The 27,924-nt window shown below is 38.8% G+C and overlaps 1 protein-coding gene and 1 long non-coding RNA gene across 4 annotated transcripts in view; one reads left to right on the top strand and one right to left on the bottom strand.

The window, feature by feature from the left end:
• Positions 1 to 27,924, bottom strand: part of BICRAL (BICRA like chromatin remodeling complex associated protein) — a 101,619-nt gene that overhangs the window by 41,096 nt on the left and 32,599 nt on the right. For 2 of the 3 annotated variants that reach the window (XR_013176124.1, XM_077161824.1), the window contains exons 2-5: positions 13,476 to 13,521; positions 12,979 to 13,027; positions 12,823 to 12,891; positions 8,580 to 10,256 (exon numbers count right to left, since the gene is read on the bottom strand). Coding sequence is in view for 2 of the 3 variants with exons in the window: in XM_077161824.1 (XP_077017939.1) it covers positions 8,580 to 10,256; positions 12,823 to 12,891; positions 12,979 to 13,027; positions 13,476 to 13,516 (1,836 nt within the window). In the remaining variant the exon portion in view is untranslated. Of the gene's footprint in view, positions 1 to 8,579; positions 10,257 to 12,822; positions 12,892 to 12,978; positions 13,028 to 13,475; positions 13,522 to 14,374; positions 16,623 to 27,924 lie in introns of those variants that run through there. The other variant, XM_077161825.1, reaches the window with a different exon arrangement.
• Positions 8,000 to 27,924, top strand: part of LOC143684661 (uncharacterized) — a 55,514-nt gene continuing 35,589 nt past the window's right edge. The window contains exons 1-3 of the long non-coding RNA XR_013176125.1: positions 8,000 to 8,271; positions 12,752 to 12,899; positions 14,360 to 14,710. This is a non-coding gene — a long non-coding RNA (uncharacterized LOC143684661). The remainder of the gene's footprint in view (positions 8,272 to 12,751; positions 12,900 to 14,359; positions 14,711 to 27,924) is intronic.

The following is a 27,924-nucleotide window of genomic DNA, read 5'->3' as shown; positions in this document are numbered from 1 at the left end:
TCACAATATCATCACATAGTTGCATATTCATCATTTCTTAGAACATTTGCATTAATTCAGAAAAAGAAATAAAAAGACAATAGAAAAAGAAATAAAACAAACACAGAAAAGAAAAAAAAAGATTATACTTACCATACCCCTTACCCCTCCCTTTCATTGACCACCAGCATTTCAAACTAAATTTATTTTAACATTTGTTCTCCCTATTATTTATTTTTATTCCATATGTTCTACTCATCTGTTGACAAGGTAGATAAAAGGAGCATCAGACACAAGGTTTTCACAATCACACAGTCACACTGTGAAAGCTATATCATTGTTCAATCATCATCAAGAAACATGGCTACTGGAACACGGCTCTACTCTTTCAGGCAGTTCCCTAGCCTCTCCATTTCCTCTTGGATAACAAGGTGTTATCTACTCAATGCGTAAGAATAACCTCCAGGATAACCTCTCAACTCTGTTTGGAATCTCTCAGCCACTGACACTTTTGTCTCATTTCACTCTTCCCCCTTTTGGTCGAGAAGGTTTTCTCAATCCCTTGATACCGGGCCTCAGCTCATTCTAGGATTTCTGTCCCATGTTGCCAGGAAGGTCCACACCCCTGGGAGTCATGTCCCACGTAGACAGGAGGAGGGTGGTGAGTTTGCTTGTTGTGTTGGCTGGAGAGAGAGGCCACATCTGAGCAACAAAGCAGGTTCTCTTGGGGGTGATTCTTAGTTCTAATTTTAAGTAGGCTTGACCCATCCTTTGTGGGATTAAGTTTCATATGAACAAACCCCAAGACTGGGGGCTCAGCCTATAGCTTTGGTTGTCCCCACTGCTTGTGAGAATATCAAGAATTCAACTTGGGGACGTTGAATTTCTCTCCGTTCTCACCATTCCCCATAGGGGACTTTGCAAATACTTTTCCACTCACTGATTAAATCACTCTGGGATTCAATGGGGCATCACTCTGGCAAACCAACAAAATCTCATGTCCTACCCAAGATTCCAAGTACTTATGTTGTTCATCCAAGCTATCTACATAAGTTATATTAGGAAATGCACTAATCAAAATATAAATTTTGTACCAAATAAACATTTTTTGCTTTAGTCTCACATATAAGGTGAAATTTTAAAATATTAATTACCATCTATTTTCAGCACCCTGCAGTAATGACATTCCTTTGTTCTTCCTCATGCAAAAACATTAAATTAATTTTTGTATAGGATGTAAGGTAGGGGTCCTCTTTCATTCTTTTGGCTATATTGATAATCAATTCTCCCATGTCCATTTATTGAAAAGACTATTCTGTCCCAGTTCAGTGGATTTGAGGGCCTTATCAAAGATCAATTGTCCACAGATTTGGTTATCTATCTCTGCACTCTCAATTCAATTCCATTGGTCACTATTTCTATCTGCAGGACCTCTGGCTGGCTCACTGCAGTTTCCCTAGCACTAGAACAGGGCCAGGCACCAGAGAGAGCACACAGTAAATAGCTGTTGAATAAAAATAGTGAATGGTCATTTATATAAAATGACCATATTTTTATATTTAGAGACAGAAATATAATAGTGGCTATGTAGGCTATGCAGGGATGGGGAAGGTTAGAGGGATTGAGTGGTGACTGCTGAAGGGTGTGGGGCTTTTCTTCTTGGAGTAATGAAAAGGTTCTAACATTGATTATGGTGATGACACACTGTGAATATACTAATAGCCACTGATTGTACATTTTTGATGGATTGTATGGTATGTGAATATATCTCAATAAAACTATTTTAAAAAATAAAAAAGAAGAAAAATAATGAATGAGTTCCACTGCAGCATTAGTCATAGGGACCTTTTCTTCCTCCTTGTTTCAAACCGTGTCTCCCATCCCCAGGAGCCACCAATTTCCTCCTATTCCCTGCAAACTTAGGTTGCCCAACTGATGACATTTTCCAGAAATATAATTTATCACTGTCTTGTTGCATTTTTTTCACTGTCCTGCTTTAAATGAACTCTTAAGAGAAGATTTGTTCTTGAAATATACTTTTTTCCCTAAGAATAGAAGCTATTTAGGGCTATTTTGTTGAGAATCTGGCTCCATGAACTCTAACAATATTAACTCTTTAGAATCCCTGAATTATCTTGACACCATGTGAATATATAGAAAACCTCAATGAACCAGATAATACGTAATATATCAGCGTCCCCCCTCTGCAGTATACTTTGAAAGAAGCCAGTTATATGCTAGCAACAGGCATTTGATGAGTGGAGGAAATCATTTGGGGTTTTCCTGCCCACAGCCTCCTTTGGAAACTGCTGCACTGCCACAGAAATGGGCCAGAGGCCAGCAAGGTTGGAAAACACAGCATCTGTGAGCTAAAATCTAGAGAAGGAACACCTTTTTTTTCCCACCCAAAAGTTCCAAGCCTGCCAGCAGAGTGGTTTATCTATCCAGAGGGATGCCTTTTTCTATTTTGGCCCTGAGGAGTGTTTTCCCCTAACTTGTACAAAGGTCCCATGTAGACCCACTGAGACCCTGGATGGCCACTTCCTCATACTGCCCTAGACCCTGCTCCCCTGGCCATGGCCCAGCACCTAACATACTGGGCTGTGGCTATGGCTTATCTGTCTGTCTCTCGCCCTGCAATAGGCTGTTAACTTGGGACTTAGCCTGAGGCTGGCACAGGCCAAATACTATTGAATGAATGAATCAATGAAGGAAACCATTAGCACAATATACACAAACAAAAAATGTAATAGGCAGAAAAAAAGGAGATTACCAGAAGATCTTGGGGAAAAAACATCATTCCTCTAGAGGTCTGGGGTGGGGGTCTCTGAAGGAAGGGAAGAATTTAGACATGTTGGAAAGGCCATTCACTGACTCTCCATCAGAAAAGATCTGAGGCTCATAGGGATCTGACCTGTTCAGGGGCAGGAGGGGATCAGCCTGGCTAAAGCGGAGGGTCTCTTCTGGAGGATTCTGATTGCCGGGTCAGGGGTTCATTCTTTATCCTGTAGGAATGGAAAGCTCCTCAGTGATTCTATTGGGGTCACCATGCAAATATTATTTTAGGAAGCTTAATCTAGTGGAAATCTGCCTTTAGGAAGAGGCTGAGAGCAGACTAGTCACTTTCACAATTGTTAACTTGTCTTAATTAAGAGATGTGAGGATTGGAATGGGCCTTGGAAGTCATCCAGCTCAGTGGTTCTCTATCCTGGCTGTACTTTAGAATCACTTGAGGTGCTTTTGAAAAATGTTGATGCCTTAGCTTTTTCTCCAGACTGTTTAAGTTAGAATTGAGGCGGGGGGGGGGGGGGGCGACCCTTGCATCCATACTTTTTAAAAGCTCCCTATGTGAGTCTGTTGCATGGCTAAGGTTCCTCATCTTAAGGAAAACCAGGGCTCAGAAAGTTGAAGATTTGAGCCTGAGGTCACATATCAGTCAAAGCAGGGCCTAAACTTAGGTCTGACTCCTGATCCAACTCATTTTTTCCCCCATTATACTGCAGCCCCTCACAAAATCGAGGAAAGGAGAGAAAACGGGAAGGAGTACGGTACAGAAAACTAGGTAAAGTCCGCCTGCAGGAGCAGCGTGACCATGCCCTGAGCCTCTATCCTCCTCGACTGTGAAACGTGGGCAATAGCCCTACATGCAGCCCTGAGGTGAGGATGAGAAATAATGTGTACAGGCCCTGGCCCTGAACCTGCTGTTAATAATATTTATTATTTTCAGTTCTATTGGAAAGGATGGCTATAAGTCGCATTTTCAAAGGAGAATTTATAGGGTTTGGTAGTTTATTAAAGGTATACAAGGAAAGGGAAAAAAACAGGAACATTCAGACGTTGAAGTCTGGGTGTGTGAAAACACAGCTGCTCCACAGCAGGGTAGGCAGGCGGGGCTAGTAGGGGACAGGGGATTCAGGAGGGGCGGGGCTAGGGAATATAGAGCATTTGGTCGTGTCATTGGCGGAATTCTGTACCCAAAGCACAATTAGGCACTGCAGGTGCCAGATACCATCTTAGTCTCTCTCATGGAATTTAAAGCCTCAGAGGATTTGTTTCGATAGAGACTTAAGTTCATAGGGCTCCATGGAAAAATGGTGGATTCTGGGTGTAAAGCAAGTTGATCATAAGGCAAGCCTCGCATATCTTTTGTGGCAAAGCAAGGAAGTTCTCCAAGAAGGTGGGTAGGTATAAAATGTAAGCCTGCTTGAATAGGCCTCCAATGATCAAATTTAGGACAGTCTGAGCATCAAAAACAAATAAGTAAATAAAAAATAAAATAATGAAAGCAATAGATTATAACACATTAAATATAAAAAGAATCTATGCTGTTTTAGAGTTACAAAATAAAATATTACACATGAACGAATGTGTCTAGATTAGATGCAAAATAATACTGGACGGGGGAAAGTAGGTGGGACAAGGAAGAAACAAGAGCAGCTAAGATGTGATAAGAGCTGAGGCTGGTGATAGGTACAGAGGGGCTCATTTTGCTATTTTATCTACTTTTGTTTATATTTAAAATTCTCCATAACAAAAAGTTTAAATGAATGCAAAAATCCTTTTTTTAAAAAAGTTCCATGAGTTCCTAGAGTTAAAAAAAAAAGGGGGAAGGAGAAGAAGAGAAAGTTCTTTTTAAAATAATGTGAAAAGGATAATACAATCAGAAAATCACCATTTTGCAACCACCAATGCAAAGCTCAGGTGATAATCACCAACAGAGTCTCAAATCGCAGGATAAGAGGCTGAGGAACAGGACAGTCACAAGGGCTCAAGGAATCATCCCAGAGATCATTTCCTCTTTACAAAGGAAAAAGGTATCTTTTAAAGTGAGAAAGTGGGGGGGGTGCCACCTTAACGAAGTAATCACACTCAGCATACTAATGTTGGGAAAAAGTAATGTTAGTTCCGTGCCACAAATGTTTGTCTTGAATCTTATCTGAGCAAACAGACATATCCCAATTGAGGGACACTCTACAAGACAAATGAAACCAGTGTTCTTTGATTGGATTCCAGAATTGAAGACCGGTATAATATTTGAGAGGCTACTCTGGAGGTCACTCTTACACAAGCTTCAGTTAGACATGGCTACCTGTCATAACTTGCGAAACCCCAACCAAAACCATTCCAGCCAATCCTAAAGAACACCTAGGGCAATACATAAGATTCTACAAAGTTTCCATGCACTAGGATAACTTTCCAGAAACTTACAACCTCCTGATGGGTCCCTGGACCAGATAAGCCCTGAAACCTAGAGGGCCCAGCCTCTTCAGAACCTCAGCTAGTTCCATCTCCCTACACCATGTTATTGACAGCCCCTTCCAACATGAAAAAGTTAGAATGGCCATAGCCCAAATACCCCTTAAGAGTGGGAGAAAGATCAAAGGTGACGGTGGAGTTATATGAGAAGGAAGGGTTTGACAAATGAGTATGAGTGCTGAATCATTATATTGTTATGCCTTTCAGTCTCCAGTATCTTAGAGCAGCTAGAAGTAAAAACCTAAAATTGTGGAATTGTAACCCATACCAAACTCCGAAATCTGTTCTACTAATTGTTGTGCTGTGCTTTGAAATGTATTGCTTTTTTGTATATATATTATTTTTCACAAGAAAGAAAGAAAAAGTCAATTGTGATGATAAGAAATATTTATTCCTTCTAGCCTCCAATGTTCTGGAGCAGCTAGAAGGAAAAATCTGAGAGGATGGTATGGCAGCCCACGACAAACTCTGGGATCTGTCCTGCCACTACTTGTTGAAGAGTGCTTTGAAAACTATTGCTTTTTTCTTTCTTTGCTTTGTATATAAGTTATATTATACCAAAATAATAATAATAATAAAAACAACAACAGTGTAATTCCAGTGAGATAACTGGTAAAATTTGATACAACTTTATTGCATCAATGTTAAAGTTCTTGGGTGTGATAATGATATTGTGGTTGTAGAGAAGAATGCTGTTGTTCTTAGGAGACACATGCTGAAGTACTTAGGAGTAAGAGGTCATCATGTCTGCAACTTATTACTTTCAAATGGTTAAGAAAAAAAGCATATATGTATGTATGCATGTTTAATTGTATGGGCACAGAGAGGAACAGGGACTCACATAAGATAAGGCAAATGTTGCAAAACAAATGATTTGTGAATCTAGGTTAATGGATTTTCTGTACCCTTTTAACTTTTTTGTGGATTTTAAACTTTTCATAATACAAAAAGTGAGGTGGGACTTAGGTTCATTGGTAAGAAGATGGTTATATTGGGTGCCTGCTGGCAACTGGGTGGCTGAGGGACAGGAAGAGAAGGGAAACTTCACTGTGGTACATACCTTTCTGTACCTTTTGAATTTTGAACCAGGTAAATGAAAATAAATAAAATTTGCATTTTAATTTAGTCCTCTCTATATTAACCCTTTATAGTGTCAAAACTTACTGAATTAAATCTCCCCAAAAACAAACACTGAAGCCTCTGATAATGGTTCTCGAATTGATTGTTGTGGTGAATGCACAACTTTGTGATTATTCCAAGAACCAATGATTGTACACTTTGGATGGATTGTCTAGTGTGAATGAAATTATTAAAAGAAGAATCTATGAGTTCGGACAGATATAAACAAATAAGGAAATAAATAAATGGGGAGAAGGAAAGCTTCTTAGGGTAAAACGCCAGTAACAAAAGCAGAATAATGATGGAATTTGGAAACTCTATTGGCAACCATCATAGTAAAACTGATCTAGTGAGGGATTATCATTGGAAGCTTGAACTAGTGTGGGCAAACTGGTTGAGAAACTGGATATATACATATTTGAATAATCAGAAACTAGATATTCACAATACTTTCCAAAAGATACCTATTAATGATAAAAGGAAATACAGTAACTTTATAGTAGAGAAACCTGGCAGGCACCATCTTAAGCAAGTGATCAAAATTCTCATCACCAGTAATGGGACAAATTCACGTGGTAAGCTCTAAGAAGGATACATCACTTCTGCCACAATCCTGCCAAAAATGAATGATCTGAATCTAATCATGAGGAACCATCAGACAAAACCAAATTAAGAGACATTCTACAAAATGATTGGTTTGTATTCTTCAAAAATATTAAGTTCTTGAAAGACAAAGAAAAGCGGAGGAGCTGATCCAGATTTAAAGAACACAGAGGAGGGATGACAACGAAATGAGACAGTGATCCTGGACCATAAAAAAAAAAAAAAAAAAAAAAAAAAACCACAATTTTTTTTCTCTTGCTCTAAGGGAACTGATTAAATCTGAATAAGATCTATAGTTTATAGTATTATCACAATGTAATTATATAGGGAAATGTCCCTGTTTTTAGGAAATACAAACTGAAGTCTAAAGTATTTAGGGACCAATGGGCATCATGCCTGCAATTTACTCTCAAAAATTGTGTGTGCATGAACTATAAAGCAAATGTGATAAAAAGTAAACATTCAGGGAATGTTGGTGAAGGGTATGCGGGAATTCTTTGTACTATTCTTGCAATTTCAACTTTTTTTTAAGTCTAGCAAAAAGCACAAAAAGCCTTTGATACTAAAAATGATATAGTAAACCTTCTTAATCATAAGTGATTTTTGCCTGTTTCCTTAAGATACTTAGTAGAATTACTAAACCAAAGGTATACACTTTTTAAAAGATATCTAAGGCATGGAAAAGTTGTTGAATATTGCATGTGAAGGAGAAAGGCAGTGGGAATGGAGGAGCAAGGAGGGTAGACCATAGGGGTGGAAGTGGGGATATGGAAAGGGTTCCCCATGAGAAGGGGAAGAAGAGATATGACTACAGAGCATGCTCAGAATATGGAGTCCAAGGCTTAACAGATGGGAATGGTAACTGAAGCTGAAGACCCCTGAAGCACTTCATATGGCCTTACCGATTGCCCACAGTAATTTATCTGCACAACAGCATACGAAGAGCAAGCTCAGGTGGTTGGTCAAATGACAGAGGCCCTGGATCCCTCCCTCTATACACCTTCTTCTGCTGCAGGCCAGTTATCCGTTGTTGAGTCATAATAGGTGCCTCTGGTTGGCACCCAAGGGGCAGCCATGACTCCCTGTTCTCTCTTACATTAACCCTTTACAACCACCCAGTCCATGGTCACATGACCTAGTAGCTTGCTAAATGACGTAGGTAATTTAAGATAAGCTTTCATTTTAAATGCCCATACTACATTTCATCAAGAATGTATGTTAACATTGGCTTTTACTGAGGATTTGCCATTTGTCAGGGACTACTGAAGTGTTTCATGTGGATTATCTCATTTAATCCTCTGAATAACGCATGAGGTAGGTAGTATTACATTCCCTATTTCACTGATGATGAAAATTAAGCCTAGAGAGCTAAGCTAACTTGCTAATGCCATAAAGCCTAGATTCAAATCCTGGAGTCTGACTGCAGAGCCTCCACTCTAAAACTCTGTGCAAATTGGATAAAAAAATTTTAATTAAAAACAAAAACAGGCACTCAATCATAAATTGAAAGTTTTAAGTTAATAAATCGAGAGTCTAGAATGAAAGTTATATTCTATTAGATATGCATTACATTTTCCCATTCTGTAACCACCCAAACATTTATTTGATAAAGGAGGCATTACCTGACAGAAGAATTGTGGCTGAGTTCCTGCTCCAGGGGTGGTACTGAAGGTGCTGGTAGATTTGGAAGAAGAAACTGGAAGACGATGAGACACACTGACTGGTACTGGAGTCCTGTTTGGCTGGGTCAACTGATCTCCGGTAAAATTTGATCCCGATGTACCAGATTGAACCGCAGATCCAAGACTAGGATGGGCAGTGCTGGAGGAGCTGACGTTAGGGAACCGACTAGGTCCTGACATGCTTGTCACCGAGGGCATGGTGGCGAAGCCAGGTCTTCCTTGGGAGACACTGCTCTGTCCGGGCGACAGGTGCAGTACGGTTGGTGAAGCCTGCTGCAAGGGCATCTGTCCACCAACAATCTGAGGAGAAGCATGATTGACTATCACTGGGCTTCCAGAGGCAGCGAATGTCTGCCCAGACACGAGCTGGATAGCGGTGTTCTGGCTGTTAAGCATCTGTCCAGAATATGGTTGGTTGGTCCTGAGCATGTTAGAAGAGTTTCTGTTCAACATGACATGCTCTGAGGCTACTTGGCCAGAAATGAGAGAGGGTTGAGTCTGAAGAAGTTGCCCATTTATAGTCTGGACGTGGTGTACCGAGTTGGAACTGACGGAAAGGCTTGTAGGTATGAGGAACTGACTTTGAGGTGCATGAGGCTGGCCCATGGGCGAATGAATAACGATACTACCCCCAGCGCTGCTCACAGACTGGGAGGTGACTGGTTTTCTTGGGTTCTGTTGATTTACAATGTTCACAGACATGTGAGGACCAACTACTGAACCCTGGGGTGAGCCTGCAGAGGCAAAAGAGATCCCTTGTTGTACATGGTGCTGCTGTATTCCCAAATTGTTCACATTGTATGTGTTCTGCTGACCCATCTGGATAGGCTTTGGCTGGATATTAATTGGGACTTTATTTGAATTTGGTGCAAGACCCCTTTGTATGATGATGTTATGTACAGGTAAGGATGTTTGAAAATTTGTGCTGTTAAATGGAACGGTAACAGGCTGTGCTACTGGACTGGAACTGGAATTCCCAAACAAGGAGTTGCCATTAGGAGTCTGTCTATGAACCAGAAGCCCTCCACTCACATTTGATGGGGCTTGTTGCCCACTGCCCTTTAGTATGATTTGAGATCCATCTAGATTATTAATAGTCATCATGGAAGGCTGATTACTAAATGACCCAATTAACTGTATTTGACCAGAACCACTAATCTGACTGTTATTAGACAAATGCTGGCTGGGAACACTGATCCCCACATGTTGCATAAAGCCATGTTGCACACCCACTGTATTGCTTGCAAATGATGTTCCAACAGGCACGTGAGTCACCCCTATAGGCTGCAGCGTCTGACCTGAGTAATTAGAAACATTAGAAGCCTGAGTAAAGGATGCTGATGAAGAAGGATGAAGCTGAGCTTGTGCAAATTGTTGGCTTGAAGCTATACTGGCATCCAAATATGCCTCTTCTGCCAATGTCTGTTCAGTGATATTGGCCTCCTGCAAGGATTTCTGAAGAATGTCAAAAGGTTGGTCCTCACTGAGATCAGGAAGAGAAGAAGACTCAAGTTCATCTTCAAGAAACTGAAGGCTACTTGAAAGTGGCAGTCCATCACTGGGTCCTTCTCCAAGCTGGTTGCTTACACCTTTGAGGGATGATTTAGGATCAGCATTCTAAATAAACAGATTTAAAGAAAAGCATCTTTGAGAGAAATTCTTAAAAAAAAAATTAACCCCACTTTTGAATAGAATAAAGCAAAACAGTGTGCTCTTCAGACACAATTCTCAAAACTGTCCAGCTTATTCTAATATTTACGAGCTTGGTAATGATATCTAACATTACCTCTGTAAGTATATTCATTCATTGACCTGGTAAACTATTTTATAAGGAACTGATAAATATCACAAACATACTGATTGAGAAACTGGCACAGAATCTTTTTTCAAAATTGTTCCCTAAGACTTGAGTGAGTTTCAGTTCAGGTTGTGTGTCCAGGAGACAGCCATATCCACTCCTTTGTACCACAGGAGTCTGAATGAGTTTGAGGAGCTCTCCGTGTTGTTCTATTCGAGGTCCAGAAGATATCCCAGATACCTTCTCAGAACTGGACTAGACTGGTCAACCTCTGGTAACAGAAAAGGAGGACGACCACTAGTTCACCCTCAGGCAAGACTAATCCAGATAAAAACAAGCTTCTTACATAAATGAGTAAATGGCCATTTAATTTCTTAGGGTGTAATCAGCTTATCAATTTGCTTAAAAAGCCACTGTATTCTATACAAAAGCAAAAGCCAATCAACATTTACCCGAGCAACATTTGCGTGCTAATTTCTGTCCTTAAGAAATCCTTAAAGATTAAGAAGTAGGTTTTCCAACAAGAGACAATACAGGCATATGAAGAGAAGTGAACATGGTCAATGATAAAAAAGTAGATCGATTAAGAATACTTCAAAGACTAGTCCCAATCAAGGCTGCAAGGGGACTAGTGTGGTCTGAGTTAGGTGCCCATCATCTTACAACCTGAGGAGTCCATTGAAAGGAAGTGGGAAAAGCAACCAAACCAAGAGGGATCATTTTTTGCAGAGAAATAAGGCGGTGATAATGAATATCTGCTGAGCGGTGATAGTTTAATGGTTTTACAGTACACAATTAACAGACTAGAGGCTTAAGTACTTACATTTTTTTGAGAAGTTCTAATTATTTTCACTATACCTGACATGGATGCATTACAAGTTCCCAATAAATACAGATTGAATGACATCGTCTGAAAAGTTAGAACTAAGATTTGTGTGGAAGTTGGGGAGCTGGTAAATAAAATCATTAATGTTGAGAGACAGGTTAAATAAACATCTGCTTTTTGAACTTTATGGCATCATGTGTAGTTATAATTCCATCTGAATGAATTTCAGAAATAATATTCATCCACAAGCCTTACAGGAAAGTCTATGTTGTGACTAAAGCTATGCCTAGTATGGAGAGGTATCTTGAATGATATGATCTGATACACCTCACACACACTCAAATATATGAAAGAGTTATACGGTCCCAAGAACTTCCTGAATACTATCTCATCTACAGATGAACAAAATAAAAATCCATGATGATGATGATAAGTTAACATTTTTTGAGCACTTATGTTCCAAGCAATTTCCATAGATTAATCAGTTAATCTTAACTACCCTAATGAAGTAGTTCCATTATTATCCTGGTTTCACAAATGAGGAAATTGAGCCTTACAGAGATTGACACAGCCAAGGTCCACAGCTAGTAAGCAGGAGAGCTAGGATTCAAACTCAGGCAGTCTGACTCCAGTCTCTCATCCCTGATGGTGCAAGGCAGTTGAAAAGATTACAGTAACCTAAGGCTTACACACAATAAAATTGGGGGTGGGGAGCAGGCAGAAGACTTCCCTGCCCTCAGTTTAGGTTGTTTGTCTAAATGTTCCTAGAACTTATGAGTATGGGCTCCACAACTGGCAGCCCAGGTTAGAATCTGCAACTCATGGCTGTGTGTAACCTTGGGCAAGTAACTTAATCTCTCTATGCTTTAATTTTCTTATCCACAAAATATGGAATATAACAGGAGTTACTGTGACGTTTAAATGATGTTAATATATGTTAAGCACTGAATGTCAAGTACATACTATATGCTCAAAAAAAAGTTAGCTATTATCTTTTTCTTTAGTTTAAGATGAAAATGGGTTGCAGCGGTGGTGCAGTGGCAGAGCTCTCGCCTGCCATGCCAGGGACCCGGGTTCGACTCCTGGTGCCTGCCCATGTATAAAAAAGAAACATGAAGAAAAAAAAAAAACCCACAGAGATAAGATGAAAATGATAGTAAGTGACTACAATTAAGGGCAATTTATTTAAAGCTTATGAAACAAGGTTCGGAGTATCCTAATAGGACTTTCTCAGGTAATTTGTGAGATATTTGGAAAAGAAAATTGAAAACCCAGAAAGATGGCAAAGTAAATCTCATATTAGCATATATATATATATATATATATATATATATATATATATATATATATATATATATATATATATATATATTTTTTTTTTTTTGCATGGGCAGGCACCAATATTAGCTTATCTTAATTGGCTAAGTTAAAAGTAGAAAAGATCAACATAGTTCAATAGTTTTTTTCCTTCCATATTAATGACAAAAGACAAGGATTCTCACACAACGCATCAATGAGAGGGAAGCATCTGATCATTACATTCAGTTTCCAATACTCACACTGGAGTTGGCGAAAATTGAATTTGAGTTGGCTGCAGAGTATCCTGCATTAGTCAAGTCATCACTGCTCTGCAAAGGTACAAATTCAATAGAGTGGTTACTATAACGGTAAAGAAGAAACAGATTTATATCTGTGATGTTCTTAGTCTTACTTACAGATTTATTACCAGGCCCATGTAGAAAATAGTTCAATGCTTGTGGGTCTCTAGAAGACAAAAACAAGAACAAAAGAGAGAAAAGAACAAGTAAGTATAGTACCTACATTTAGGATTAATTTTACTAGAGTAAAAAGGAAATAATACTTAAAAAAAAAGACATGTTTATTAGCATATGTAAAAATATTAGCATATTAGTAAAATCCTCTCCCTATTTTTTCCATTTTGAAACAGCTTTATTATCTTTTTATCTTCTTTTGGTTTTGATGTTCCTTTTCCTATATTATCATTCATTTCTGCCTCGGGATTTGCGAGAAAACAAATTTAACATAGGATTACTGAGCTATGAGCCCTGTGTTAATCCATGTCTCTTTGTCTCCCTACTATATCTATAGTGACTGAATTTTTATTTCAAAACCTACCAGGTTTTAATATGCTTATTAGATTGTTTTAGTACAACATATTTGATTTAATCTGATTTTAAAATGAACATCTTACCCAATAAGATCAAGGAGACACGAGTCATCATCATCATCCATGACAACTACAAAGAAAAATTGGAAAGCACTGTTTTAGCAAAGCAGATTAAAGCCAATGGCATCGATGCACTTTCTGCTTTTTAGATAAACAGTAGTGTAATTTATGTGAGTTTTCTTCCTCTACTTGCTTATTATCTAAGTGATTTTAAAAAAGAAAATTATGGTCATTTGAGAGAGAAAATATACAACTTAAATTGTTTTTTTATTGGAGAACCCCCCGACCCCAACAAACGTAACTTACAAGTGAAAAAAAGAATCAGGACAAATCAAAGAGAGTTGGCAGCAATTAGTCCCATACCCAGATTTCCTAGTGGAACTACAAACCATGAACAGCAATTTCCTCAAAATGACTAATGAGGGGGGTGGGGGTGGGGTGGGGTGGGGTGGCTGGGTTGTGTTTTAGAAAGGCCCTCGTAGAGACAGAGGTCTTTTAATTTTGTGATGGGATGTTTCTAAACATGATGAGCAATCTAAAGAGATTCCTTGCCATGTTTTGGCTGCCAGCAGGAAAACCGAAAAGCCAGTCCTCCACATTTTGGAAGAGAAGAGGCAGCACAGCCCAAGCAGTGCTGCTACAGGTCCTGTCCTTTAGGCACCGGGCGCCCCCCTTTGCAGCAATGCCGCCAACTCAATTCCAAACGCTCTATATCCCAACACTAGAATCTTTAAAGAAGAAAAACATCAACCAAAAATCTGCCCCAGCTCTGAGCCTGAGCTGCCTCTCTCCCCTGCCATCAAGAGCATCAAGCTTGGCCAGCTCAGTTATTGTGCTTTAGCTGAAACGGCAACAAATGCACACATTCTAAGGGCAGTTCTCCCCCTTTTCTCCTCCCTCCCCCCGAGATCCGGTCAACTTACACTAGCGATCCGACACCTGGCAACACTGCTTCACAACCATTTCGAGCCATGCGTGGAATAATTTACATCACGGAATGCCAGGGCCAAGGGTTCTGGAGCAGTTGGAAAGGGCAGTTGTGAACGGCAGTTGGACAGAGGAATGAAATCCTGAAGAGATGCCCAGAAGAGGGACACGCCCGAAGAAGGCAGAAGGGCTCGTTTCTACTAAACATTTTTTACTGTGTTAAAAACTGCCACCTCCTCTCCAGTTCCCCCAAATTTCCCATTCTGTCAGTAACAAGGCCAAACAAGTATTAAAATTCATTCTTGCCACATGGAAGGAAGAGTCTGGAAGGGGTAAGTATCCTCCCCCCACCCCCCATGTGGGACCTTCCCTTTTTTGGGGGGTGAATTAGTTTAGTTGCTGAACGATCTGGGAGATCACAATCCATTTGTGCAGAACCTCAGGGGAGGGGAGGGGAGAGGGTAGAAAGGAGAAAGAATGAGTTATCCAAAGGTACCATCCGTGACTACAACTGAGGAAGGGGCAACTAGCTAAGTGAAAGCTGCTTTTTAGGAGTCAGACTTGGAATGACTTCGCGGCCAGCTAGCATGACTAACATAACATGACCTTTGAGGACTGAAAACGGACAGGAAAGAAAAACAGGGGAAAAAAAACTGTGAAGAACGTCCTTAAACCCTGATAATATTTAATGTGGTAGAATTATACCAGCCATAGCTCATTATGAGACCATGGGCTTATCTCCCAGATATCAAAATCACCTGGGATAACTTGGCCATTTCTGAAGCATAGTTTAGCCTAACTGTTATTATTTCTTTACTCCAACATGAACATTTACTGGAGTTCCCAGTGTATTCTTTGTAGATTCATTTTTTAAAGTCTCTGGAGCAAACGAATTGAAAAAAAATGAGAGCAAAAAATAGCCTACACCAAACAAAAATGGTTTTCCCAAACCAAAAATGGTTTGCCCCTTTTCCTAGTTCCTCTATGTGATGAGATACCCTAGTAGTTAACAAGCAACCCAGTCACCCCGCTGAGGTGTCACCATCACTGGGACTTCCAAGCACAGAGAACATTTGCTACCCTAGAGTTCAAAGTGACAAGCTCCTCCTTGAGTAGCCCATGTAAGATAACTACTCTATAATGCAGTATGGAATGAAAAGCCATCCTGCATCCTCCCCTACCAAACCCTGCAGGCAGCTCTGACACTCAACTAGAAAGATTGCTCCTCAGAAGTCTTCAGGAGCCCCTGCTTTCCATTCTTTAGCTGAGGGCACCGGGAGACCTACCGGTCAGGCCTCTCCTCCAGCCCCCGGCGGGTAGAACTCCACCAGGCTTTATGGCCAGGGGCACCCTCAGAATTCTACTTTTTAAAGGGCCACATTCTTTTTTGACTTTTAAACAGTTTCAAATTAAAAAGGATGACCCTTATCCTTTTACCTCCAGCTTTAAACAGTGCCAAAATGCAGTCATAATAGAACGTAATCCAGGACTGGCTATCCCCCAGGATCCCACATGACCCATCAAAGTAAAATTTAAATAATTCACTGCGACCCAGAAATGGGATGACAACCTGAGGATCAGAAACTAATGACTCAAGAGTGAAGATTTTAAATTTCCTTGGAAAGACTCTCCCTTTACTTTTGGGCTATTTTTCACTAAAATAACGGCCTTGGAACTACTAGACAGGCTGCTGAAACCCAGTGAACTGGATAAGGCTTGTGGAAGATGAGTCCCATTTTAAGGGACTAGGTCAGAGTGGGGTTAAGCACTATTTCTTGGCCCAACACGCTTGAGCAAGTCACACTCCCCTCAGTAACAGCAGTTCACACCAGCAGGGTCATCATGGAGGGAAGGGGCCTGCGGCACTTAGAAAATTCTGATAGGGGCCCCAAGAGTTGAGAAACCATGGCCCTGAATACCTGCCTACCACACCTAAAATAATTAAACCTTAAACTTTATTTTTTTTCTTAACTGAGTCAACACCTTGAATAATAATTTTAATCAGGATGACAGTATACAAATTGCATTTCATATCAGTGGGAGAAAGATTATCCATACGGAGAAAGGAAGGTGGATCCATACCTCACATCTTACACAAAAATAAATTCTAGATGCATCTAAGCATTAAGTAGGAAAAAACCCAGAACCTTTAAGTACTGAAATAGCACATGGGAGAATTTTTTTTGTAATCCTGGAGAGGGTAAAGTCTAAGTGTTACAAAACACAGAATACATAAAAGGGAATATTGACAAATTCAACTACATAAAATGCAACAATTTTGCATGACAAGAGAAAAACACATGATAAAGTCAAAGACTAAAAAACACAATAAAATCCATAAATATAAAAAATATTTCCAACTCATATCACAAAGGACTTTTCTCCCTAATACGTAAAGAACTCCTGCAAATAAGAAAAGAAAGAAATCAGCCATCCTGCAGAAAATCAGTCAAAGGGTATGAATGACCAGTTCATACAGAAAGGAAAGGCAAGTAGTCCTTGAAAATTTAAAAATGATCACCACATTTATTATTAAAAATTAAACTAAAAATATAAATAAGATTTAATTTAATTATAAATAGTTACATAAATATAAGTTAAAATTACAATGAGGTACTATTGTCAGCTTGGCAAAGATATAAAAGTTTGATCAAGGAGGGGGAAACAAACTTATATATTGATGGTGAGAATGTAAATTTGTATAACATGTAAAGTGGGTACTTACCGATATCCTTCAAAATTTTCAATGCACAAACCACTTTATCTAGCAATTCTATTCCCAGGTCTTTATCCTGCAGATAACTCTGCACATGTGTGAAACAATATGTGTATAGGAATATTCAGTGCAGCATTGTTAGTTTTAGCAAAAGATTATAAAGATCTAGATGTCAATGGGTACACGGTTTCTTTTTGGAGTAATGAAAATGTTCTGGAATTAGTAAGTGATGGTTGCACAACCTTGTGACTATCCTAAAAATGTCCGAATTGTATACTTTAAAAGGGTGAATTTTACAGCACATAAATTATATCTCAATAATTTTTTTTAACTCTAGAAATGTATATAAGAGACTAGATAAACACATAATGGTCTATTCACCTAGTGGAATGCTAGGCAGCCATTAGAAATAATGAGGCAGTTTTTATATATTTATGGCCAATGAGAAAAGTAAGGTGCAAAACACTGTACATTATACTTCCATTTGTGGGGGGGGGGGGAGAATTTATACATCTGTTTGTATAACAGTTAAGTTTTTTTCCCTCTTAACTCTTTGCCTGAAAGGATACACAAATAATCAACAACACTGGTTGCTCCTGGGAGGGTAACTGGGTGGCTGGGGAAGACAGGAAGGTATACTCTTCACCTATACACCTTTTGTACTTTGTAAATTTCAAGCTGCATGCATGTATGACCAATTCCAAAACATAAATATGATTAATAAAACAAGGAGATGAAGGAGCCAGGGAGACCCTTGAAACACAAGAACCTTAAGTTAGGCTCAATTTAGTTAAGTCAACCAGGTACCACATACTCAGAAACATTTTAAAGCAGTCTTAGTGGACCCTGAGAACAATCTATATCAGCAGTCTTAAAAGAAACGCCTTAAACACAGTTTGATTTTCATTAAGACCACAGAGATGCCAAAGACCTCCAAATCAGAGATACGATGGAAGAGGAAAGACTATTTTTAATTTTTTTTCACATAGGGTGGGTGGGTGGGGGAATTAAGGCCTCTTAAAGAAGTCATAAAACAGGATTTCATGCACACTGAAATCTGGTAAGTGTTTGCTTTCCCAAATGTTTTTCTTTCCTGGCTTATCTACTTCTCTGCTCATTTGCTTCTTCCAAAAACACAGACTTGGGAAGATGGTGACTAATTTAGCTGAAACTTCAAAAGACTACCAAGAATCAAAATAACAGGTTATCTTTCCAAAGTATGAAAAGTAGCTGAACTTTGCTTTATTAATATTAATTTGGTCTAGCATTAGAACATGCTATGATTTCTCAATCACTTACAAATAAATTTACCTCTTAGAAGTTCTGAGGTTGGCAGAGAGATAATTGTGAGACTTCATGTAAGCAGTCACAAATCATGGAATCATGTTTGCTTTGCCTGGGCTGCTGCAGGTATAATGAGCTGCAGTCAGTTTTATTTTTACCCACATATTTACCTTTTCCAGTGTTCTTCATTCCTATGAGAAGATGCAGATTTCCATCTACTATAGTTCTCCTTCTTTATGAAGGATTTCCTTTAATATTTCTTATAGTATGTGTTTGCTGGTGATGAATTCTTTCGGCTTTTGTATGTCTGAAAAAGTATTTTTCCTTCATTTATGAAATAAATTTTCTCTTGGCGTATAATTCTAGATTGACCATTTATTTCTTTCAGTTCTTTGAAGGTACACTGTTTCTCCCTTGTGTTATTTCTAGAAATCTACTGTCACTCTTAAGTTTATTCCTTATCATTATGTCTTTTTCCTCTGGTTGCTTTTTTTCTTTTTTTTAAAATTTTTTTTATTAATTAAAAAAAATTGCAGGAAAGAAACACAAACATTCTTAATATGTGATCATTCCATTCTACATATATAATCAGTAATTCACAATATCATCACATAGTTGCATATTCATCATCATGATCATTTCTTAGAACATTTGCATTAATTCAGAAAAAGAAACATAAAGACAACAGAAAAATAAAACGAAAACAGGAAAAAAAACATACACACCATACCCTTACTCCTCCCTTTCATTGATCACTAGCATTTCAAACTAAATTTATTTTAACATTTGTTCCCCCTATTATTTATTTTTATTCCGTATGTTCTACTTGTCTGTTGACAAGGTAGATAAAAGGAGCATCAGACACAAGGTTTTCACAATCACACAGTCACATTGTGAAAGCTATATCATTATTCAGTCATCATCAAGAAACATGGCTACTGGAACACGGCTCTACATTTTCAGGCAGTTCCCTCCAGTCTCTTCACTACATCTTGACTAACAAGGTGATGTCTACTCAGTGCATAAGAATAACCTCCAGGATAACCTCTCGACTCTGTATCTCTCAGCCATTGACACTTTATTTTGTCTCATTTTCCTCTTTCTCCTTTTGGTCGAAAAGGTTTTCTCAATCCCTTGATGCTGAGTCTCAGCTCATTCAAGGGATTTTCTCAATCTGCCAATGCTGAGTCTCAGTTCATTCTAGGATTTCTGTCCCACGTTGCCAGGAAGGTCCACACCCCTGGGAGTCATGTCCCACATGGGGGAGGGTGGTGAGTTTGCTTGTTGTGTTGGCTGGAGAGAGAGGCCACATCTGAGCAACAAAGGAGGTTCTCTTGGGGGTGACCCTTAGGCCTAATTTTAAGTAGGCTTTACCTATCCATTGTGGGGTTAAGTTTCATATGAACAACCCCCAAGACTGGGGGCTCAGCCTATAGCTTTGGTTGTCCACACTGCTTTTGAGAATATCAAGAATTCAACATGGGGACGTTGAATTTTCCCCGTTCTCACCATTCCCCAAAGGGGATTTTGCAAATACTTATCTGCTCACTGATCAAATCACTCTGGGATTCATCGGGGCATCACTCTGGACAAACTAAACAAAATCTCATGTCCTACCCGAGGTTCCATGTACTTATGTTGTTCAACCAAGCTATCTACATAAGTTATATTAGGAAATATGCTAGTCAAAAAATAAACACTTTTTTCTTTAGTCTCACATATAAGGTGAAATTTTAAAATACTAATTACCATCTATTTTCAGCACCCTCCAGTAAAGACATTTCTTTGTTCTTCCTCATGCAAAAACATTTTTAAAATTTCTACATTTAGTCACTGTCATTATACACTCTAGGCAATCCTAGATTATACCATCTCAATCTTTATCGTCTTTCTTTCTGATTTCATTTGTGCCCCCTGCCATCCTCCCTCTATCATTCTCACATTCAGCTTCATTCAGTGTTTTAACATAATTGTATTACAGTTAGGTAGTATTGTGCTGTCCACTTCTGAGATTTTACATTCAGTCCTGTTGCACAATCTGTTTCCCTTCAGCTCCAATTACCCAATATCTTACCCTATTTCTTTTTTTTTAAACTTTTTTTATTAATTAAAAAAATTAACAAACAAAACATTTAGATATCATTCCATTCTACATATACAATCAGTAATTCTTAATATCATCACATAGCTGCATATTCATCATTTCTTAGTACATTTAGAAATCGATTTAGAAATCGATTTAGAAAAAGAAATAAAAAGACAACAGAAAAAGAAATAAAATAATAGAGAAAAAAAAGACTATACATACCATACCCCTTACCCCTCACTTTCATTTACCACTAGCATTTCAAACTGAATTTATTTTAACATTTGTTCCCCCTATTATTTATTTTTATTCTATATGTTCTACTCTTCTGTTGATATAGTAGCTAAAAGGAGCATCAGACATAAGGTTTTCACATTCACAGAGTCTCATTGTGAAAGCTATATCATTGTTCAATCATCATCAAGAAACATGGCTACTGGAACACAGCACTACATTTTCAGGCAATTCCCTCCAGCCTCTCCACTACATCTTGAACAACAAGGTGATATCTACTTAATGCGTAAGAATAACCTCCAGGATAACCTCTCGACTCTGTTTGGAATCTCTCAGCCATTGACACTTGGCCTCATTTTACTCTGCCCCCTTTTGGTCCAGAAGTTTCTCTCAATCCCTTGATGTTAATTCTCAGCTCATTCTAGGGTTTTTCTCAGTCCCTTGATGCTGAGTCTCAGCTCATTCCAGGATCTCTGTCCCATGTTGCCAGGAAGGTCCACACCCCTGGGAGTCATGTCCCACACAGAGAGGGGGAGGGTGATGAGACTGCTCATCGTGTTGGCTGGAGAGAGAGGCCACATCTGAGCAACAAGAGGCTCTCTTGGGGGTGACTCTTAGGCCTAAATTTTAAGTAGACTTGACCTATCCTTTGTGGGGTTAAGTTTCATGTGAACAAACCCCAAGCCTGGAGGCTCAGCCTATAGCTTTGTTTGTGCACACTGCTTGTGAGAATATCAAGAATTCAACTTGGGGAAGTTGAATTTCTCCCCACTCTCACCATTCCCCGAAGGGGGCTTGCAAATACTTTTCTAGTCACTGATCAAATCATTCTGGGATTCATCAGGGGATCACTCTGGACAAACCAACAAAATCTCATGTGCTATCTGAGATTCCAAGTACTTATGACATTCAATCAAACTATCTACATGAGTTATATTAGGAAATGCTCTAGTCAAAATCTAAATTTTGTAACAAATAAACATTTTTTTGCTTTAGTCTCACACATAAGGTGACATTTTAAAGTATTAGTTATCATCTATTTTCAGCACCCTGCAATAATGACATTCCTTTGTTTTCCTCATGCAAAAACTTTTAAAATTTGTACATTGTACATTTCACTATTATTATACACTCTAGGCATTCCTAGATTATACCATCTCGATCTTTAACATCTATCTCTTTCTGATTTCATTTATGTCCCCAGCCCTCCTCCCTCTATCATTCTCACATGCAGCTTCATTCAGTGTTTTAACATAATTACATTACAGTTAGGTAGTATTGTGCTGCCCATTTCTGAGTTTTTGTATCCAGTCCTGTTGCACAGTCTGTATCCCTTCAGCTCCAATTATCCACTATCTTACCCTATTTCTATCTCCTGAAGGTCTCTGTTACCAATGAAATTCTCCAAGTTTATTCAGTAATGTCAGTTCATATCAGTGAGATCATACAGTATTTGTCCTTTTGTTTCTGGCTAATCTCACTCAGCATAATGTCCTTAAGGTCCATCCATGTTGTAACATACTTCATAACTTTATTCTGTCTTACAGCTGCATAATATTCCATCGTATGTATATACCACAGTTTGTTTAGCCACCCGTCTCTTGATGGACATTTTGGCTGTTTCCATCTCTTGGAAATTGTAAATAATGCTGCTATAAACATTGGTATGCAAATGTCCATTTGTGTCCTTGCCCTCATGTTCTTTGAGTAGAGACAGCATATAGATGGGTCCCATTCCCTAATCCATTCTGCCAGTCCATGTCCCCTGATTGGGAAGCTTAATCCATCAACATCAGTGTTATTACTGCCTGGCCAGTACCCTCCTCTACCATTTTGCCTTTTGGTTTTTGTATGTCCTTCTAATTTTCCTTCTTTTTAACCTTTGCTCATGGTCTTCCCTTCTACACTCTTCTCCACACCTCTCTATTCTGCCTTCGTATCTGTCTCTAGTGCTCCCTTTAGTATTTCTTGCAGAGCTAGTCTCTTAGTCACGAATTCTCTCAGTCATTTTTTGTCTGAAAATGTTTTAATTTTTCCCTTATTTTTTGAAGGACAATTTTGCTGGATATAGAATTCTTGGTTGGCAGTTTTTCTTTTAATAATTTAAATATATCATCCCACTGTCTTCTCGCCTCCATGGTTTCTGTTGAGAAATCTATGCATAGTCTTATTGGGCTTCCCTTGTATGTGATGGATTGCTTTTCTCTCGCTGCTTTCAAGATTCTCTCTTTCTCTTTGACCTCTGACATTCTGAGTAGTAAATGTCTTGGAGTATGTCTATTTGAATCTATTCTCTTTGGGGTACGCTGCATTTCTTGGATCTGTAATTTTAAGTCCTTCATAAGAGTTGAGAAATTTTCAGTGATAATTTCCTCCATTAGTTTTTCTCCTCCTTTTCCCTTCTCTTCTCCTTCTGGGACACCCACAACACATATATTCATTCGCTTCATATTGTCCTTCAATTCCCTGAGTCCCTGCTCATATCTTTCCAATTTTCCCCTATATTTTCTTTTGCCTGATGGATTTCAGATGTTCTATCCTCCAGTTCACTAATCCTATGTTCTGGCTCTTGAAATCTACCATTGTAGGTTTCCATAGTTTTTTTCATCTCTTCTACTGTGCCTTTCATTTCCATAAGTTCTGTGATTTGTTTTTTCAGACTTTCAATTTCTTCTTTTTGTTCATTCCTTGCCTTCTTTATATCGTCCCTCAATTCATTGATTTGGTTTTTGATGAGGTTTTCCATGTCTGTTCGTATATTCTGAATTAATTGTTTCAGCTCCTGTATGTCATTTGAATTGTTGGTTTGTTCCTTTGACTGGGCCATATCTTCAATTTTCCTAGTGTGATTTGTTATTTTTTCCTGGTGTCTAGGCATTTAATTACCTTAATTAGTTTATTCTGGGGATTGCTTTCACTTCTTTTACCTAGGGTTTTCTTGCTGGATGAATTTGTTGTCTATCTGTTCTTTGACATTCAGTTCAGCTTTTTCTGGACCTCTAGCTTAGGTTTTGCTTAACATAGGAGAATTTTTCAGTTCTTGTGTTCTTGTTTCTTGCCCTGGTTGTATGGTGCCTTTTCCCCCTCACCCTGAGGAGGGACTACGTAGGTATTATAGACCCCAGCTGGATTTTCCCAGACCAAACTGGGAAAAAATCCTGATATGGATTTTCCTCATATCAGGAGGAAAGAGTCACCTGTGTTGGTTTTCCCTGAGGGTGAGACCCAGCAGGTTGACAGACTTTCCTATGAAGTCTCTGGGCTCTGTTTTTCTTATCCTGCCCAGTATGTGGTGCTTGTCTGCCTGCAGGTCCCACTAGCATAAGATGATACGGTACCTTTAACTTTGGCTGGGGGCGTGGTGGAGACAGAGGAGAGGCTGTAGGCTGGTTTTATTGGCTTCAATTTACCCAGCCCTGGTGTCTGAATTCCTTGAGAGAGGGATTCCATCTGAGTTGAGCTTCACCCCTCCCGTGGGGAAGGCACAGGTTCCAGACAAGCCGGTGTGTCCGGTCACTGACGTGGCCCCAGGAGCTGTTCTGTATTGTTTCTGGTTATATACTAGTTTTTCTGGAGGGTGAACTAAAACACGCACATTGCTAAGCCGCCATCTTGGCCCGGAAGTCTCTGGCTGCTTTAAAGATTTTTCTCCTTACCAATGATTTTAAGCAACTTAATTATGATAATGGCATAATTTTCTTCATGCTTTATGTATTTGGGTTTACTAAACTACTAGGATCTGGAGGTTTATTTTCTTCAAATTTAGAAAATTCTTGGTCATTACTTCTTCAAATATTTTCCTGCTCCTCCCCCTCCTTTTGGGACTCCAATTACAAATCTATAGGCTGGCTTACGTTGTCCCACAGCTCACTGATGGTCTATGTTTCATTTTCATTCTTTTTATCCCTCTGGAATAGTTTCTATTGCTGTCTTAGAGCACATTAGGTCTTTTCCTTTGCATTGTCAAATCTTCTGTTAATCTCATCCACTGTATTTTTATTTTCAGACATTGTAGTTTTCTTTAGTTCTCTAGATCAATTTGGGTCTTTTTTATATCTTCCACATCTTTATCTAATAGACTCAATCTTTCCTCTACCTTCTTGAACTTGTGCAAAATAGTGATAACTTTTTAAGCCCTTGCTATTAACTCTACTATCTGAGTCATTTCTGAGTTTGTTTTTATTGATTTTTTCTTCCTTATTATTATGGGCGGTATTTTCCTGCTGCTTTGCAGGCTTAGTAATTTTTGTTTGTTAATTTTATGTTATTGGGTGCTAGATAATTTTATAGCTCTGTCGATATTTTTGAGCTTTGTCTAGGACACAATTAAGTTACTTGAAAGCAGTTTGATCGTTTTGAGGCTTGCTTTTAAGCTTCATTAACTTTGAGTCTTAGGGCTAATTTAGCCTTCTACTGAGACAAAACCTTTCTGAGCACTTCACCTGATGTCCCATGAGTTACCAGGATTTTTGCACTTCGACAGGTAGGAACATCAACTGTTCTCTGCCCAGTATGAGTTTCAAACATCATTTTTCTAGACTTTTCGAGTGGTTCTCTCCCAGAACCTGGGTAGTTTACTCACATATTTGTACTAACCAGTCATCAGCTGAAGACTCAAGGAGGACCCTGTGCAGACCTCCAGAGCTCTCTCTCCGGGCAGCTCTCTCCTCTCTGGTACTCTTCCCTGTGTACCAGAGGCTGCAGCTGCCTTCACTTCCCAACTATATCAAGTCAACTCAGGAAGACCACCAGACTCCACCTGCATTCTCCCTCTCTGCACAATGGCGTGGAAACTCTCCAGAGCTGGCCAGGACAACTGGTATGGCTTATCTATTTGTTTTTCTTCTCTCAGGAAGAAACTTTGCATGATATCCAAATTCTAAAAACTATTGTTTCATAGATTTTGTCTGGTTTTTAATTTTCTTTCTAGGCAGAAAGGTAAATCTAGTCCCTACTGCTCCATCTTGGCCTGTAGTCACTTTTTTTTTTTCGCATGGGCAGGCACTGGGAATCCAACCCGGGTCTCTGGCATGGCAGGGCAAGAACTCTGCCACTGAGCCATAGTTGCCAGCTCTGTAGTCACTTTTAAGGTTTGGAATATCAAATGAAGTATGACATAAAATATAATAAGAAATGTAAGGACCTTAATATTTTCGTAGGCTTGTAAAAGCAAGGTCGGAAAGTGATTTATTTTGTGTAAATAAACAATTTTCCAATGAGTGTCATGATCACATTTATGCCATAGTCACTTACCCATGGCATGCAATTGTTCATATCAATTAGAATATGAAGTATTCTTATCTTATTCCTTTTACTATATTGTAATTGTTATGCTGTTAAGTTTTGTAAGTGCAAGACTATATGAAACCTTCTGGCATGGTTCCTGCTTTTAAAGAACTTTCTTGTAGAAGAGAGAAATGTAACATTTCACTACAATGCAATATAAGAAGTGCTAAAGTTTTGGGCCAGGGTTCCCAAAGCTTCTTCAGGTGAAGTCACTGGGCTTTTTGTGAAATGAAATGACATTATGCTAGAAGCTTTTCAAAATTATACCCATTTGCAATAAAAAGAAGCTGTCAAACTCAACATGATTGCCTCTAAGCCTTTCATTTATTATTCAACCAAGGATGACTGTTTGCTTTGTCACCAGCTAGAGCCTCCTAGCAGAAAACAAGGGAAAGTGAAAAAAAAAAAAAAAAAAGGAAAATATAGAGGGAAAAAACATAGGAATAAAAAATTTGCTCAAAGTGGGGAAAGAAAACCGTTACTGAATGTAGGCAGCATAAGCTGGTTCATCTCAATAGAATTTGAAGGCCATTAGCTGCTTTAAATTTTACTTGGAATGAGGTGAGGTAAAAATAAAACTAAATATATCCAGTAAGCAAAACTGTGCATAACACGGGGAATAAGCACGACTGACTCTGAGGGGGCTGGGGAGAAAGCCTGGGCTTGACAGAGGCTAGGGACGCATGGGGAAGAACACTGAATTTGGAAGTCAAAGGACATGTTTTGGATTTTTTTTTTGTATGCTACATGGCGGGAGTCACATTTCATTCTTTTTCCATGTGAGTATTCCGTTATTGCAGCACCATTTGTTGAATTTATTTTTTTGGATGGGTCGGGCAGAAGTGCAACTAGTTCCATTCCCCTATCCCATATTATTGACAGCCCCTTCCAACATGAAAAAGGTAGAATGGGCATAGCCCAAATATCCCTAAACAGTGAGACAGAAAGATCAAAGGTGATGGTGGGGTTATACACAGAAGGTAGGGTTTAACAAACGAATATGATTGCTGAATCATTAAATTGGTATTTGTTTTAGTCTCCAGTATCTCAGAGTAGCTAGAATTAAAAACCTAAAATTGGGGGAAACTGTAATCCGTACCAAACTCTGAAATCTGTTCTATAGCTAATTATTGTGCTGTGCTTTGAAATTTATAGCTTTTTTGTACATATGGTATTTTTCACAAAAAAGAAAAAAAGTCGATTGTGATGCTAAAAAAAATCCTTATTCCTTCTAGCCTCCTATATTCTGGGGCAGCTAGTAGGAAAAACCTGAGATGATGGTATGGTAGCCCATGACAAACTCTGGGATCTGTCCTGTAGCTACTTGTTGAAGAGTGCCTCAAAAATAATTGCTTTTTTCTTTCTTCGTTTTGTATATATGCTATATCATATGATTAAAAAAAGTAAAAAAAAAAAAAAAAATGCTATGAGAATTGATTAGAAAGTAATTATTTCTCCCAACTTAAAAAGTATTACCAGAGCTCTGTAGACATACACTCCAGGCTCAGAGTCTCCCCATAAGAAAGAATTCAGGATTGAAAAAGCCAGTAGTACAAGCAGTGAAAAGCTAGTACACACTAGAGAAATGAGCATGGGCATGCTCAAGAGAGAGACACACTATGTTTGGGTTTTTATATGCTGGCTTGCTGCTATGCTTTAGGCTAAGGCTAGGGGTGGAAAGTCTCCATTTCCCCCTTCTTACTGAACTCCACCTTTTTTTAAGTTAATTTTTAAATTTTTTAAAAAAGATATGACAAGAAAGAAACACAAACATTCTTAACATATGATCATTCCGTTCTACATATATAATCAGTAATTCACAATATCATCACATAGTTGCATCATGATCATTCCTTAGAACATTTGCATCAATTCCGAAAAAGAAATAAAGACAACAGAAAAAAAATTCATACATACCACAACCCTTACCCCTCCCTTTC

This window comes from Tamandua tetradactyla, chromosome 5, assembly GCF_023851605.1.
Source record: "Tamandua tetradactyla isolate mTamTet1 chromosome 5, mTamTet1.pri, whole genome shotgun sequence".
Taxonomy (NCBI): Eukaryota; Metazoa; Chordata; class Mammalia; order Pilosa; family Myrmecophagidae; genus Tamandua; species Tamandua tetradactyla.
The sequence above is the reverse complement of the archived record's forward strand: the minus strand, read 5'-3'. Positions and strand labels throughout refer to the sequence as shown.